Below are 18,635 nucleotides of genomic sequence, written 5' to 3'. Positions count from 1 at the left end.
ATATTGCTAATTTCTACTAGAAATGCTGAGTCCATAAAAGTAGTGTGTGTCTGAAACAATCATCTGTTTCAAATTGTTCTTGTTTGTAGAAAACAAATATTTTTGTTTTCGGAAATTAGATATAGTTTAATAATGTTTTTATCTGAAGCCTTAAACATATAGTACTTTTTAACTATACATGAAAAAGAGAATGTAACACCGAGATAAAAGGCGATGTACTGTTTTAAAATGGCCGACACATGTTGACTGTTTTGGTCATTTTATGTGCTACTGATTGAATATGTTGCTGTAAAACTCAACATTATTAAAAGTTATAGCTGATGACGTGTCATAATATGGTCAGTAAAATCTTTTATTTAAAAAAAAGGTCCACAGCGAGGTAAGAGGGGCATAATATGATGTTCCGCCTGAAGGAATGACACAATTTATTTGGTCAAACTATGTTTTTTTATTTTATTTTGAGATAACTTATTTGGCATTTGAAAATTGTTTGAACAAGCATTACTATTAACTTTACTGACGATGATGTTTATTAAATCAACGACCGCAAAAAAAGTCATTTGAAATATTGCGTTATATTTATCAGATTGGGATTGTCAAACGGTGCATGTCTGCGCGAAGCGGTACATTTGTCAATTTTAGGCTACCTATATGACCTTAATGTTTGTCAATTGATTACAATTTCAACATGGGAACGTCGGAATATCGCTTAAAATTACTGCCCGCAGTTAACTTGTGATGTACTTTACGAATTTTGTTTTGATACACTTATTTACGTAAAAAAGCAAAAATGAAGGCCTTCTTGAAAATAATTCTCAAATACTGACAGCATTATTTTTTATTTCTGCGTCTCACTTTACTTTCATTTTCGGTTTTCTTATTGTCTAGGCAGCTGGAATAAATATATATTTGGCTCTAAAGCTAATACATATACAAATATTTTCCCTCAGTTTTATTAAAAGCACACTATACCTCAGAAATCGTTAATTTTTTTGGGAAAAAAACTGTAGAAATATGAAACCTGTGTTAAAATGTTTTAATTTAATAATAGATTTAAAAGATAGATGTTAAGGAAATGGACGTGCAGTAGCTAGGTAGTAAAATGTAAACAAAGCAGTTATTTTCACATCCTTAATTAAATCAATTGCCAATTTGAAAAGAAGCAAAAGAAAGTCAATGGGCAAATTTTTTCAGATAAAATATATATAAGCCTTTCGGTGGCTTAACAGGACTAAAAGGTCAAATTTTCAAGGTTAAAGAAAAAGCTGAACTTTAGCCCTAGTTGTTGTTCATTATTGTAATGCCGTGAATAAGCAAAATAATAGTTTGATTTCATTATTTAGATAATTCTTTATTCCAAGTATTTTCGTGCAACATAACAAATGAGTTGTTTCTAAAAATAAAGCGCTTATAACGTTGGTACTAAAAATAATTGTTGACGGTTTCAAAATGAGGCTTCCGTTGCACTTTAGTAATATAAATAATGCGCATTTCTTCCACTGAACAACAGTGAGCGACACACGCATTTAGGGTGAGTATCTTTTTATTTTAGACTATTATATTAGACGATTCTTTACATAAATTTAAATTTCTAAAATAATTATTCATCAAAATTTCCGTTCAAGTTTATCATTTATGTATATTAGGAATTATTAGTTGTAAGTTATTATAAGTAACTATTGTTTTATTGTTATTATTAATCGAAAGCATCACTTTATTTTATTTCCTATTTCTCATTCATATTTAAATTAGTACTACTCAACCATGCTCTACTCAAAGTGTGCATTCTTTAAAAAAGAACGCAGGAGTAACTGAGATTTGCTTAAAAAGGAGCGTTTTTGGAGGGAGTTACATGTAAATTCTTTTTAAAGTACCTACACAATTAATTTTTCTTTTTTCAATAAATATTTGTGTTACAGAAAAGAAAATCCCATTGAAATTTTCAATGACAGGATAGAATTGTGCAATGATTAAAATTATCAATTTTGTTGTTTTTATTTAATTATTATCAATATTATCAGTTTTATTTAATTATTTAATTTATCAATTTATCTTTTTATTGATTGATTGATTAATTTATTAATTAAGTCACTATCCATTGTTTCCAATATCGCCATTCATATAAGTAGCGGCGTAGCCTAGTGGTGCACACATCGGAAAAGTAATCTAAGGATTTGATGGCCGTGTGTGTGTTCAAACACGTCAGGGGCAAAGCCGTTTTTTCCTTGAGCAAGAAACTTAATACATTCATGGCTGTAAAAAGTCGCCCCGTACATTCAGTCAGAGATGTTATATTTCCGATCCTTAAAGATCGTTCAGCATGACATAATTGTGTTGCTTGTGGTAATTTAGTTCTTTCTATTTGGCTTTTTTCTTGTTGGGTGGTTCCAGTATTCCTCACCTGAATACTGTTGAATCACCCTTAGGATATGCAGCCTGCTTTTTAAATTTGTCTTTTGACGTATTATCTGTGATATGCAGGCTTCATAACCTCTGACCCCCTTTCAAAATTCCATTTTATTTAGTTTCGCCCATTGTTTTCTCGTTTAGGGCACACGCATTTTTTTACTTGGGGACCATATGCCGCTTTTCATGGAATGGCACTTTGTGTCACATTGAATGTTCCATGATAACCGCCATATGAACACATCTGCGGATGTTTCAAAATTTAAAATTTTACCAGTTCATTTTAAATGTTGAATTCTGCTTAAGCTGGTGCTAGGGGGCGTGGACAGTAGTTTGCACTTTACAGTACCGTCCATGAACAGGCTCAATCAAACCTAGCCTGCAACATTTTCAATTATGTTGTGTTGGACTTTCTTTAGGGATTCTTGCTTTCTCTATTTTAATACTGGTTGGCACACACACACACGCACGCACGCACGCACGCACACACACAAGCTAAAGTCAACTAGGAGTCATATTACGTGTATTAATACTTAATCATGGTTGTTTTAAGATTATGCTCGCATCATTAAAACGAGTTTGTCATTATTCTTGTAGATTTGAAAATACAAATGTATATGATTTTCTGTAATTGGCGATATAGTCATTTATATTTAAAGCAAAGTTTCATTCGGTCTAAATATTAAGAACATGTGTTTCAAAAAACTTTTTTTAATGCTAGCATAGTCTTAAGAATAATTGTTGCGTTTATGGCATAAGACAATTGTTTTGTTTTTAGTATTTTAAGCCGTGCGTTTTTTAAAAGATTTTCAGGAAAGTAAAAAGATTCAACATTCAAATAATGATTGACATGCACTTTAAATAAAACATAATTTGAATGTATAGTTATCGTTACACAATCCCATTCCTAGAACGTTTGTAAAAGTTACTAAGTCTGTGTCCTTAAATAATTATATTGATGAATGGCAAACTAGCTTATACAATGACACTGGCTTGTATGTGCACTGTCGTAATAAGTTGCGATTATATAAAACTATAAAGTTTGAATATAAAAATGATTAATGTTGTAAAATGAGATTGCCACCTGCTCATCAGTCAGTCTTTTGTAAATTTAGATTAGGAGTATGGAGACCGGCCGTTTTGAGGGTGTGGGCATAGAAGATATAATTTGTCCATTTTGTAACGATACTTCCGTTGAAAATGAAGTACATTATGTGTTTAATTGTAGGGTTTATGATGATTTAAGAGTAGATTTGTACTCAAGAGCAAAAGAGCATGATAGTTTGTTCTCTGAATTCAAGATTTTGATAAATATACGTACTTGTTTTCCAATCAAGATAAAAAATAATAAGATATCTTGCCAAAACCTGCAAAAATATTTTAGATAGACGTAGTTTTAAACTTTGTAAATAAAAAATTGCAACAGATGTGGAATGTTTAAGCACATCCTTTAATTATCTTATAAATTATTCTTCAGAAACTTCTTAAATGCATGTGATCCGAAGTTATTATTCGTGCCCTTTTTTATTTTATTTTGATATACGTTTTACTAGAAATAATTGTATTATTTCTTTCTTGTACAGTATTTTATCACCATGTTTAGTTTACATAAACTGTTCGATTTTAATGCAATTTCTCTTATAATTCCATATGGAATGGCAATGCATCTATATATTTTGTTTTAAAAGATATATATGTATGTTTTTATCATGTATATACAATGATGAGATGTTAATAAATATACCACTGCCTACAAGTTATTTGCAATTAATGACTTTATTTGTAGTATTTCTACTGTCTGACTAACGTTTGTTTAAATCAATTCACAATTTTTTACTTTTAAATACATTTAAATAAATTCATGAAAATTAGCATGAATCTGGAGGTATACTGCATTAAAGAGCCAACGGAATTGGATTTTTTGTTGAAACATAAAAAGTTACGGAAATTGATTGAAAATTAGTAGACCAATTTATTTCATGAAAAATAATTTTCTTTCTGGAAGGTCCGATATTAAAAAAAGGAATAGCAACAATTATTCAATTGCAATATGCTTGTACTATCACTGCACTAGTGGTATACGGAGCAGTCGTATTTTAAAACCCTTATAATCAAAAGATAGGCAAATTAATGATATACATAAACAACATCAATGTTTCCATGACAAATTTGTAAATAACATGTTGTAAAAATATTTTACACTGAAAATAACCAAAAATACGATATTGTGATATTTTGAAAATAAATTTAAATTACGATCTAAGTTTCTGTTTTCTTGTAAGAAAATTAATAAATCAATTGTTTTATTTTGACATTGAAACCATGTCATAATATTCTCATGACCGAAGTTTCTTTTGAAATATTTTTCAATATTAAGTGTATTTGATAAACCTGACCAATGCATTATATACAATGCATCGACATGTCAAGTTTTTTTTGCATGAAATCGAAATCTATCACACTATTTCAATGACTTGCTAAACCGAAAGTAATTTTATTATTCATTAGTCACTTCAAGCTATACAAATATGAAGCAGCTCTAATCTGAAACAAAGTAATTTCAATATCCACTAAGCATTTGAAATAACACAGTAATATACACAGATAGCTTGGAAATAAACATTTTTGCGCAAATATCAATTGTTTTTGTTTCACCATTTGAATTAATATTTAATATTTAATATCACAAAAAATCAATAAATGTCTAACCTTTTGGCATAAGACAATATCTTCTGACAAGTTCTTTTGCATTTCGGAAAACCTGATCCAAAAGACATAGTCCAAACAATTAATACAAAGCAATTATTGCCATTACATGAAAAGTATTCTACATGTTAAGAAGCGCAATTGATATTCTCTTATTTTGATAAACCCTTTTCCTGTAGTATCACATTAAATCAGAGTCCGTCACTTAATCATTGTTAATTGATAACCCGCTTTTAAGCACATTAGAAGAAAAATTGAAATAAGAGTACGAGATTGCAGAATCAACCTCGGCTCTGATATTTATTTTTATCGGTCAAATTTTAAATTACTTAAATGAATGATAATAGTTTATTATAGAAAACTATCGAATTCGACATAAATTTTCTTTTTTTTCAACTTCAGGACAAGTAAAAAATATAAATATTACAAATGGAACCTGCAATAATTGTTCATGGCGGAGCAGTGAAGTTTTCTGGCGAGAAAGTAGGGAGGGCATTAGAAGGCACAAAAAATGCTGCCTCCAGGGGGTATCGTATTCTGATTCAAGGGAGGTCAGCTATAGACGCAGTGCAGGCTGCTATATGTGAGCTAGAAAATGACCCGACATTTGATGCAGGTACGCATCTTTATATTCATTTCTTAGATATCTTACAATTAACCCTGCCAGAGGGTTATTTATTTATCGATCATCTATTTGCCAGAAGGTTTTCTAAGAAATTACTATATTGTTAATTAATATAATTATAATTATTTGTAATTAGTATTATAATAATTATATATGTTTCCAAATCTGCTAGTATATAATAATTATTGTCGATGGTATAATTATCTATATATTTATTATCATTATTATTATTATTATTATTATTATTATTATTATTATAGTAACGGCAAAAGCCGTCCATATGGCAAATACGCCGAAAATAATAGGGACGGCATATGCCGTCCTTATGTCAGTGAAAGGGTTAAGAAATGTTCAAATTCGTTAGAAATAATTTGGTGCTTGATTCTGTTTTTAAAAAAAGTACTAGTAATATGTATTTTTTTGCATTTGGAGACAAAGAAAGGTCAGTGTGTTACAGATATGTTTTTTTTAAATAAACCATTCACACAAACTTATACAAATGGCATTATTTAGGACACAGATTAATATATCACATAGTTTGGTTTAGTCTTTTTGAAAATCAAGTCGCTAAGAAAACGTCAGTGACATAGAAAGGAAAACTAGCCTTTGATCCCGTTTTAAAAATTCAAATATATTAAGTTTCCCCAATTGTTTTCTGCTTTAGAGTAAATTCGTTGTTTTACTTGAGGACAATGGAATGGCACGAACGTGTCACATTGATTGTTTCTGGTAACCATCATACGAACTCATCTATGGATGTTTCTTAAATCGTCATTTTACTTTACGATTCTGTGTTTAATATTGAGATCTGCCTAAGTCGGTGTTATGGCCCGTGGACGGTAGCTTTCATTTACCACTACCATTCACCAGCAGGCCCCTGAACCATGTTTTAAAACCTTGCTGGTTTGGGCACTTCTTGAAGATTTGACGTTTCTCTATTTCATCTGTTGCTTCTCCTTTTTAAAGATAATTCTATAACATAATATAGTGAAAGGCTGATTTATTGTAATTAATAACGCAATAAATGATTGCAGATGATTCTAAATTCAAAATTTCACAATTTTTAAATGCTTAAATTTTAAATTCTGCTAAGTATGGACGATAGTAACATCCATGAACAGACTGAATGCAAAATGTTAGCTATAGAGATTAAAAATGGCATTTTCATATACATTGTATTTGTATATTTATGTCTTAGCTTGTTAAAGTTATAAAACAAAAAGGTGAAAAGTTGAAACAGTTCTTTAAATAGTTTTGTTAATTTGAAATACACATTGTCAGTAAAATTATTAATTTGTTGAGTTATAACATAATAAATCATGACCTGTCATTTTATTGCCAAACATTAAACATATTTTTTTTATTAACCCAATGTAACCATATAATTTTAACCAGCCAAAAGAAATAAAATATAAATCCATTCAGTCAAACATTTTCCTTTTCACCATGTCTTCAGTGTCATTTTCTACCGATGTAATAAGTGTTTAAGGTCCAAACTTTATGGGTTTAAGCTTGTTATAATTTTTCCATTCACGGTAGATTGTTTACAATAAAGGTTTATAACGCACCCTTTTCTCATTAACATATGCAGCAGCAGGAGATTGCATTTAATAAGTGCATATTAAAAAAACCCCCTTCAATCAGGGCGCGTACTCACGTGACATCATGTATTCCTGCGTGCGCAGTTGTTATGCAAGAATGATTGGTCAATGTAACAAGAGCGATCAGTGATCACATGTGTCGCCTCATGATGGCCAATTTCATGATGAGACAAGTTTTGTGACAGACGGACAGACAGATGGACAGTGCACAACAAGACTTGGTACTGATCATTCCTGTAAAGTTTGGATAAAATTGCACCAGTAGTTTATGAGGTGTAGTCCGGACAAGCTTTTATGTATCTCGCAACACACAGAAAAAACACCTTTTTATCAAAGGGCCATAACTCGGCCAAAAATCATTCAACCGTAAAACCCGTGCAATATGCGCAAGGACTTGAGCTATAGATCAATCCTGTAAAGTTTCATTGAAATTGCATTAGTGGTATAAGAGAAGTAGTTAGGACAAACTTTAAAAATAAAAATTATTAAAGGGCTATAACTCTGACAAAAATCATTAAACCAAAAAATGCTGACAATATGCACAACTAGACTTGGTACTGATCATTCCTGTAAAGTTTGGATGAAATTGCACCAGTAGTTTATGAGGAGTAGTCCGGACAAGCTTTTGGGTATCTGGCAACACACAGAAAAAAAAACACCTTTTTATCAAAGGGCCATAACTCGGCCAAAAATCATTCAACCGGAAAACCTGTTGGACAGTGCACAACAAGACTTGGTATTGATCATTCCTGTAAAGTTTGGATGAAATTGCACCAGTAGTTTATGAGGAGTAGTCCGGACAAGTTTTGTGACGGACAGACATACGACGGAGAAGTGATCCCTATATGTTGCCACTACTTCGTAGAGGCGACACAAAAATAGTATCGACTTCATAAGCAATCTATCAATATGTCACATGTACTGACTTAGACCCCGAGGGCGCGTACTCACGTGGCATCATGTATTCCTGCGTGCGCATTTGTTATGCAAGAATGATTTTACATCCGATTGGTCAATGTAAAAATAGTATCGACTTCATAAGCAATCTATCAATATGTCACATGCACTGACTTAGACCCTGAGGGCAATTAATCGAGACGAATCGTAGAGACACTCCGTAAGAAAATATGATAAAATTGTTTCAATTCAGTGTATACTATTTTTAAACTTGTTTTCGGTTTCACATACAAGCGTTATAACAAATCTTGAGATTAACAAAGACATAAAATATATCTTATAAATTCAAATAAGTTCAGAAAGACATACAATATAATATTTTCTAAGTTCATATAAACAAGCCATTTGACATTTTCAGAAATTAATTTATAGGGGTAAATATTTCAGCTTTTTTCTATTTTACATATAGATATGTAGTAATGGGATTTTTGAGTTCATATAATCATAAGAACATTAATTTTCTTGTAAACAAACAATGTTATGAAATTGTTACAATCCAAGTCTAAGTTCACATGAATATTCAATATAACATTTTCTGAATATATAGATAATTTAACATGCTCTGAGAGCTTGTTACAAGTTCACATGTACAGACAATATATCATAATCATTTAAAATCTTTAGTCATTATAAAAAGACATTGAACAAAAGTTGATTTTTGGATATATATCTATAACTTATACAAAACTAAAAATACAAAAATGGAGAGTTGGCATTTCACATCCATTTACAGGAAAAGAAAAAAACCCTAATAATATGTCTTCTGAAAGTCATGAATTATGTCTTTGTTAAAATTATTGTAGTATATATATACCTTGTTACAATGATTTGCCTGTAATTCCAGATTGAATTCGTTTATATAAAAGAAATATGTAAAAAATGAAAAAACATATGTCTATTTAAATCTTGAAATTATCTAAATGAACTAAATCAGACAAATACTATTCTTGCGAAGTTCTAACAATATAAGATGTTAAATGCATAGTTCTAACATAAGCATATGAATGTTAAAAACTGAAGAAAAAAGAGGAAAAATAAAGGTTCAAGAGTGTCAGGTGGATGTTGGTTTTTTACTTTTAACTTGTTGAACAGAAAATAAACATTAAAAAAATGGAGCAAACCATGATTTAGACAAAAAAAATCAAGCAAACAGTGATTTAGTCAAAAATCACAGCATTAAGTTATATATTAAGTAAAAGCATATATAAAGTAAACATTGTACTGCCTTTCCTGTGTCGGTGTAAGTGATGCTAGTCGGACCCAAATTATATTTAACTTATTTAGATTAATAGTTTAGACAGCGACCAAATGTTCTGTTTTAAAATAGGAAAATAAATGCTTTTTAAAAGTTGAAAAATCAAGTACTGTCATTTTCATCTTACTCTGATATATATAGTATTTAGCAAGTATGATTAACTGGTTTATCACAGATTTATTTGTTAAATTACCAAGAATAATATCAAGTTTAGACCAATTAACATTTACCGCAGGGGAGGATTGGTTCAGCCATGTCTTTAAATTTTGCTAAAATATCTGAACAAAATTACATTAAAAAACAGGTTGGGAATATGTTTCAATAGCTGTGTGACAAAATGTACACAGGTCATCTTGTCGTAAGCAAAAGTTGATTAGTGCCTAATATTCTGTGATTAATCCTATATTGAAACCATTGTAATTTAGTTACATATAAAATTTTAAATGGCAACTTGTTTACATTTATTCAGTGTTAAGATCTCTTAACCATTTTGATTTAGAAACAATATAAGTGGATTTATATACAAGTGTATCATATAATATTCTGCAACCCCTTTCTGATATATTCATCATCTTAATAAATAAAGGTTGTAATGGATTTACTTCTTTTATTGAATTATGGGAAGTTCTTAAGGAATCTAAATATGGTCTAAAAGAGTGTATGATATTATTATAGTGTAAAAAGTTTGTGGTAAAGAAATATTTGTTTTGAAATTCCTGTAGAGTGAACATCTGCCATTTTCATTCATAAAATCAGGGGATCACCTTGTCTACAGCCTCTATGAATGAAGAACCATTCAGACAAATGGCCATTTACAGTGACACAAGACTGAATGTTATTGTAGAAATTTTTTATCCAAGACTTAATGTCTTCATCAAAATTAAAAAAACTCTAAAACCTTTGACATAAATTGCAATGAAATAAAACCAAAATCAGTGGCAAAATCAAAAGCAGTGGCAAAATCAATAAGTAAAAACATTGCTGGACGCCCATTTTGTTCAGTAAAATTCATTAAATCATAAATTAATCTGATATTTTCCCCAAGGAACCGACCTGGAATAATTCTGTTTGATCTTCACTTATTAAAAAAAACTTAAAATAGGTTTTATTTTGTTAGCAATTGCAGCAGAAGCCATTTTATATGAAACATTTAAAAGTGATATAGGTCTCCAATTTATTGATATTAATTTGTTTATCTTTATTACTTTTTGGAATACAGATGATCACACCTTGTTTCTGGGTGATTGATAATTCACCTTTTGTAAAAGTTGCATTTATTGAACGGGTTAAAAATTGACCAAATTTTGACTAAAATACTTTATAAAAGGCGGCAGTAAACCCAGAATTGCCTGGTGCTGAATAATTTTACATTTTTATAAACTTAATAATAATTCATAAGATTCAAATTTTCTGCCAGGGATAATTTTTCATTTTTTGATAATTTTATTTTGAAATTAGGGTGAATGATATTTTCAAGATCTATATCTTCAGTCTCTTTATAAGCATATTAGTTTTTATAATAATTTTCAGTTTCTCTCAAAATTTCATCTTGGTTTTGTAACAATTCACCAGACTTAGAATATATTGAATTCATCAGTTTTAATGTAAAATTTCTATTATCTAAGTTACATAAAATATTGAGTAGGTTTTTCAGCTTGTAGAATCCATTTTGCTCTTGATCTTATTAGTGATTCTTCTAATTTCTTTTTGGTTTCGTCTTGGTAAGCAAGTTACAAATCAATGTAATATATAGAATAATCATTTGAAACAGCACGGGCAATTCGGGAATACATGTACAGATAGATATTATAAAACAGAGAGATTAAAAGAATCCCTAAAACATTAAGTTATTATAATTTGTCTAATTAGTTAAAATTAAAATATGCTTTTGGTTTGTATAAAAGAAAACCAGGTATAGTATTGACCTATAAACCGGTAGTACGTTTGCTTGTTTTCACATAAATACTTTGTCATCCGCTTAAGTCATACAGCTCGCTAGTTCAATCATGAGGCCACATTTCTCTATGATATTTTGTCTTGCTCACTCAATGACGGGATAGTTACCCAGGAAAGCCTAATTGGTGGCTCGAACGCTGAAATATAGAACCGCTGTGATATGAATAAATAATGTGTAAAACTAGAAAATCCACAACAACAACAACAACAACAAAAACACAACAACAACAACCAAACAACAACAACAAAAACGACGACAACAACAACAAAAAACAAACAACAAAAACAAACTTAAATTAAAGTTCCTAATTAGAACCTTATCCTTAAAAGTAAAGTAAATACTTATTTTGTCACTGTTTTATGTAAATATATATTACAGTTAAAACTTTGAAGAAGGTTGTACAAATTCAACCATGTGATAAACAGATGTATTTTTGGCATTTAAAGGTACTGGCTCACCTCTAACATCAGAAGGCGATATTGAGATGGACGCCGTTATAATGGACGGTAGAACATTGGAGTCAGGGGCTGTAGCTGCCGTGAAAAACGTGAAAAATCCAATTGTATTGGCAAGAATGGTAATGGAAAATGTATGTACCCTTAATTCACTCATGCATGTAATCACATGGCTAATCAAATATGCTTTTGTTCAAATGCATAGTTATGGGGGTCTATTACTATTTTAAAGTGGAAAGATCTAAAAAAAAAAATAGAGCTATCCTAGTATCCTGAGCGTTGGCGTAACCATTTTTGTAAAAAAATTGCGTACAACCTTCTACATTTTCAAAATCCATAGACATATGGCTTTGAAACTTTGCACACTTGTTCAAAATCATGCCTCCAACGTGTACATAGAAGCAAATAATTCTATCGTGCATTTTGAAAGAACTAGGCAGCTTTTTTCGATTTAGAGTTAACCTTAAAGTTTGCGTACCACCTCAAATATTTTCAAAGTCTATTGACATATGGCTTTGAAACTTTACACATATGTTCACAATTATGCTCCCAACCTGTACACCAAAGAAGGTAACTCTATCAAGTATTTTGACAGAATAATGTCCCCTTTTCGACTTAAAACTGATGTTGTGTACCATTATGCAAAATATCAAACTCGTTCCACATAAGTGCTGTGTTAAACATTTACTAAGTGTTTTTTTAATTTACAGACGCCCCACTGTCTCTTGGTAGGACAAGGGGCAAATCAGTTTGCAGACGAAGAAGGAGTGCCTAGAATTTCAAAAGAAAAGCTTATTACGGAAGAAAACAGAAACAAATTGTTAGAGTTCAAAAGCTCATACGGGAAAGCTGTAATGAACGATTTTAGCACAAGGTATTTTCATTCTTAGATATGATTGAATTATATATGAAATACAAGCTGTTTTTGGCGAAAAAGGTAATAAACTAATAATCGTGCTTGACATAAAGACAGACAGGCGAGACAAGGGAAGGCAAGGCAAGGCAAGAAAAGAACAGACAAGATAGAATGGCAATGTATAAATGTATTCAAAGATTTATCACTCTCATTTTCATATTTAGGTTTGAATGAAACTTTTATAATGCATTAAATGATTCGTCACTGTCATTGTTATACAATGTATTTAGATTTGAATAAAACTCTACGTAAATATTCAAACTTTCTTGTCAATATTACTTAAAATGTTATACCTTGAATTTCATAATTTTACACTTATTCCAAAGAACGTAAAACTATTTGAGGAGATGTGTATATAAACATGAAGCGACCATATAATATACTATTGTTTAGTTTAAATGGGTAAATATGTTATGTCACATATGATATGTAAAGTGTTGATGTACTAGAAAGCATTTTAGCAGATAAAATTTAAATGTCCTTAGTTACCTCTTCTATTTTATTCGTTATTTCTATTAAAAGAGAAAAGATGATTCATAAATACATTCTACAAGAACAGGAGGCATGACAAAAATTACCATGTCTCAAAAACGATGAAAACATGTAAGTTGTAAAACAGTGTGCTGACATAATTATCATTATCACCAGCCATAAAATAACTTTCGTCAAAATGTTGGACTTCACATTTATCCTATACTGCTTTATCCTTTAAAACTCTAGCCAGAAAGAAATGTAAATAATTCAGCTTCGTAAGACAGCCTTTCAAAATACGAAGCTGAATTATATATATAAACAATAATGTTATAAACTATATCTCTTTATAGGGACCATGATACTGTTGGGGCTGTAGCTATTGACAAGGATGGTAACATCGCATTTGGAACGTCAACAGGTGGTATAACAAACAAGAGGCCTGGCAGAGTCGGGGATAGCCCTTTAGCTGGTATGTTCGTATGTTTTCAGTTAAAAAGTCTATATTGCATAAACTTCAATTACTTGGTAATTAAAGTATATACTTAAATTACTTGGTTATTAAAATGGAACTGATTTACGAAAATATCGTCTTGCATATTACATAATTTCATTGAAACTGTTACGGAGGATCAAACATACTATAGGAAATGTTGATTGATGAGGATACCACTTGTCAGTATTTGTTAATCTAATTCATAGTTTCCTCTACCGGTTGATAATTGATGTACGTTGTGAATTTTAGAACTGTAAGAGGCTAAAGCTTACACAATTTGGTAATGATAATTTGATAAATGATAATTTAATAAAAGGAAAAATTCTGAACACTAAGTCATTAGAAATTTTTACGACTAGTCTTTCTAGAAATTAAGTCGGAAATTGCCTGATTATAATTATTAATATTATAATAATTGTTGTTTCCTTCATTTGTGCATCACAAATAATAAAGATTTTACCAGACTTTGACACATGTGATGGTAATACTTTTCTACACTGAAAACCAAGTGATGCTTATGCGAAGCTTCAATGTTTGAAATACAGTGTAGTGGAATTTCCCAGTTCATATAGATTACATTAAACAATTAATTACACATCTTGTCGTCGTGTTACAGGAATAGGCGGTTATGCTGACAATAAGGTCGGAGGTATCTCATGCACCGGTCATGGGGAGTCAATAACTAGAGTGGCTTTGGCATATGATATCATATCAAAAATGAAATATGGTGAGATTTTTATTTTGTTTTCTCATTGATTGAACTTTTAATATCCAATTTTTGTATTAATGTTTTTAATTAGACAGCATTAAATAGTATATATATCGTCTATAACCTTAATGCATCATTGACTTCCATATATGAAATGACGTGATGCCCTAGATGTTTGACGATATAAAACTATATTTATTTGTTTCATTAGAACATTTGTCACATAACTCTCTATAAGTAACATATTTTACAATATCTGTCTTGACAAGACTTGGATTCCGTACACGCCGATACAATGCAGCTTCTGCGCTAAAGTTACTATTTATGCAGAAATCATTAAAAATAATGAGCATTGGATCGATCTAAACATGTTAATTTTATAACGAATCATTAATGCTTAAAGCAAACATGACCATACAAGCCGCAGCAGATGAGGCCTTAAGCGAAATGAGTGAAAAACTTGCAAATGCTGAGAATAATTTCTCTGCCGGGGTGATAGGCATTGGCAAGGATGGTGTGCCGGTGTACTCATTCAAAACAGAACAAATGGCTTGGGCCTGGGCCAGAAATGGGAAGCTGCATAATGGCGTTAATCCCGGAGATGATGATGTATACTCTGTTGAGATTGACAGCGACAGCACTCTCATCAAGGTAGCTAAGAATGTTTAAAAGTATCAATCTCGACAATTTTCAAAATCATAATTCCGGTCAACAATATGAGAAAACGCTTTCACACGCCAATAATAATATATGACATTAAATAAACCTATATCATACTGATACAAAAGTATTAATATAGAAAATCAATGAAACTTGGTGTTATTTTGTATTTTTTAAATTTCGGTGACAATTTTCTGTTGCCTTAATAATTACGCATGTAATTTTTCATTTTCTTATTTCTTATTCAAATTTAAATTATCGGCATTTCACGCTTCCTCGTTCACGAGACACTGTTTCTTAACATATACGGATCTTACTTAAGTGCTTGCTATTCACCGCCTGAATCTGTTTTTTTTATTCTATGTTATTTTTTTAACATCAACACGTTTCTTTTAATAACACTGTCTTAAATTTGTTTTTATTATCACCAGATATATCACTGTAATGATGTATAACATTAATACAATAAGCTGTGAAAGCATATTCGTCTGTTTTCTGTACATGAATGCAGCTAAGGACATGCAGTCAAAATGGTTGATACAATATACTATAATGTTGGTATTCTTTCTGACAATTAACAACATAAACTCTTACACATACATGTACGTATTTATCTATCATGAAAAAAATGTATTTTGCGAATTTACTTCATTTCTTACATTGGTCAACATTGGTTAATTTTGTTTTCATTTTCTTCAGGATGACTGATTCAGAGTAAATACAGATTAAGTGAGGAGGATAGGGGGTACATAATAATTGAAGGAGATAACATTCAAACAATAACACTCCTTTTATAAAAAACTGAATTGTATGTCTTGTCTTAAATATATATATCCATAGTTATTCCTTTTGATGTTTTACATTATACATTAAAAAATTTTTATACATTCTTTTGTTTTGTACAGACTTCATATATACATTCTACTAATGTCAATTTAACAGTTTTAACATTCCTCTTGTTTCCATGACAAATATTATATCGTTCTCTCTCATGATTATTAGTCTATCTATTTAATCTGTCTACCATTGTTCCCTAGATAAAATATATATTGCACAAACTAAACTAGTCAAATGAAAGACATGATTTTGTTAACTTTCTTTAGACAATGTTGTCGTCCCATGTTTCTATTAATTATTTCCAGTGTATTTTATGATAAAGTTAAAATCTATTTCCCCTTAAAATACAAGTCCTGTAGTTTCAGATACGATCTATTCACTTCTCGTAAGCTAACATGTTGTGTTTTTTTCCAAAGCTCGGACCATTCTATGCTTTTTATCCATGTCTTATAAATTGTTTTATACATTTGAATATTCGTTGGCCCTTTATCGATAATTATCTGAATCCTGTGTCTATAACTTAACTTAACGAACATAATACTTGCCTTCTTAGCCATATATCGTTAGTGACGATTGGTTAAGGCTTAGGAGTAGGTTAGAATCTTAATGAAACAATTTTTATAAAGTCAATGTATTTTTTTTTTCTTTTGCAAAACTTGCCTATTATTTTCTGTGCATGCCAATCATCCATTGTGTGCCTTTATATATTGAAATTATGAAAATTACATAAACATTATGATACATATATACTTTAAAGCTATGAACTTTAAAAAAGACACCAAATATAATCAAATGACTTGTCAATCTAATCAAATAGAATCTTATTAAAATCTATTGTATGATTAAACATCAATAGGTAAATCATAATAAATTATGGAAACTATCGAAAAATCTAAAAAAAAAATCAGTTTCAGGTCAATAATGCCAAACAATAAAGTCTCCTATAACACATTAATTTATATACATGATAAAATTGATTTCATTAATTCTTTAGGGTAATTAAGTACGAATATTCTCAAGCAATACATGTGTCATATAACACGTCAGTTATATACATGATAGCATTGTTTTGGTTAATTTTTCAGCATAATTAAGTACACCATTGCCATCGGTATGGGCATACACATCATTATTTTCTGTGTCATGATTTTTTAAGTGATAATTTTTTGTTGCTTTTACCGCTTAAAGTTTCCATTGAAGGATATGCATATAAATATCTAGTTTTATGTTTATAAATAGATATGTGTGTACAAATTGTATTACAATTTTAAATTGTCAATCATATCTATCATTGATAAACTTTCAAACATGTTTCAAATTAATGAACATATCAAAGTTCTCTCTATATATTTTTTATTGATATATTTAGCATTAACATGTATTAATAAACAGAAATAAAACCAATTTGTATATTGAATTGAAGTTTCTTTCTTTATTTACTACACCGACCATCTCCTATGTAAGGCTCTTCTTTCGCCATTTAAAAAGTTTAATTGCAAATCTGTAAACTAAAATCAAAAATGCTTCAGCAACAAATTTTATAACTGTACAAACTTTGCTGCGGTACATTTGTTAGTGTATACAATTTTATTTTAGTTCGATTGTGTTGGAAACTATAAGCTTATTGAAACATTCTCGAATCCGGTCCTACCCGTACTTAGCAATAAATACAAATTTTCTGGCTCAAGGAAAAACAGATTGCCCCTGACAGACTTTAAACCCACGCGGTCAGCAACCCTTTAGATTACTAGTCTGACGCGTTAACCAGTTGGCCCTGTCGCCACTCTTTTACTTTTGTTACAGTCTTGCAACAATTTTTCTTAAAGCTAATTTATGTAAATGTTAGAAATTGCCCTCGGCGGCCTAAAATACTAAATAAACATACAGGCCGGAAAAAGGCAGGTCCGTTACTCTAAATAAAAATATAATTTTATTTTTCTGTATATTTACATTCACCTTACTTTAAAAACTAGTACTGGACAAACACTTAATCTAAATATATATGACAACATTACTCAAAAACTAGTACTGGACAAACACTTAATCTAAATATAAGTGTATTTGAAAACAGTTACTTTTTGGGTTGTTAGAAAGGAAGTTGCACAATCAGCCATGAGTTGATGAGTTGTGTCAACATTTAGATACTGGCACCAGGATAGGTAGGCCAACCCAACTTTTCTCTGAATGAAAACATATAATTTTATTTTTCTGTATATTTTCATTCACCTTACTTTAATACACATTAGGTATATTTTAAAACACATACACAAAAATCTGTGACACAACAAAAGATTTATAATGTTTACAATAGATAATCTCATGTAAAAAATATCTGTTACAATTATTCGTTTTTTGCAAATGTCACTACTTAAATGTTCAACACTTTAAATAAAAGTTTTCATTTTAAAAACACTTTCAATAAAAGTATAAGTTTTCATTTTAAATTTTAAATTTAAATTTTGTGTTCCCTATGTCTTTTCCCTTAACTTAAAAAACAAATATTCAAGGTGTAATTTATCTCAGGAAACCATTTCTACTTACTTTTCAAACAAAATAAATCCTTTATTGAATGATTCAAGAAGTT

General features: G+C 30.2%; 1 protein-coding gene across 1 annotated transcript; it reads left to right on the top strand.

The window, feature by feature from the left end:
• Positions 1-1,394: 1,394 nt before the first annotated feature.
• LOC132741380 (isoaspartyl peptidase/L-asparaginase-like) lies at positions 1,395-17,468 on the top strand. The gene is made up of 8 exons (XM_060729530.1): positions 1,395-1,531; positions 5,515-5,728; positions 11,954-12,096; positions 12,673-12,836; positions 13,703-13,821; positions 14,462-14,572; positions 14,958-15,205; positions 15,914-17,468. The coding sequence occupies exons 2-8, from the start codon at positions 5,542-5,544 to the stop codon at positions 15,920-15,922; spliced, it is 981 nt and encodes a 326-aa protein (XP_060585513.1). The 5' UTR covers positions 1,395-1,531; positions 5,515-5,541; the 3' UTR covers positions 15,923-17,468.
• The last annotated feature ends 1,167 nt before the right edge of the window (positions 17,469-18,635 follow it).

Source organism: Ruditapes philippinarum, unplaced genomic scaffold (genome assembly GCF_026571515.1).
Source record: "Ruditapes philippinarum isolate M1 unplaced genomic scaffold, ASM2657151v2 ctg501_1_1_1_1, whole genome shotgun sequence".
Classification (NCBI taxonomy): Eukaryota; Metazoa; Mollusca; class Bivalvia; order Venerida; family Veneridae; genus Ruditapes; species Ruditapes philippinarum.
The sequence above is the reverse complement of the archived record's forward strand: the minus strand, read 5'-3'. Positions and strand labels throughout refer to the sequence as shown.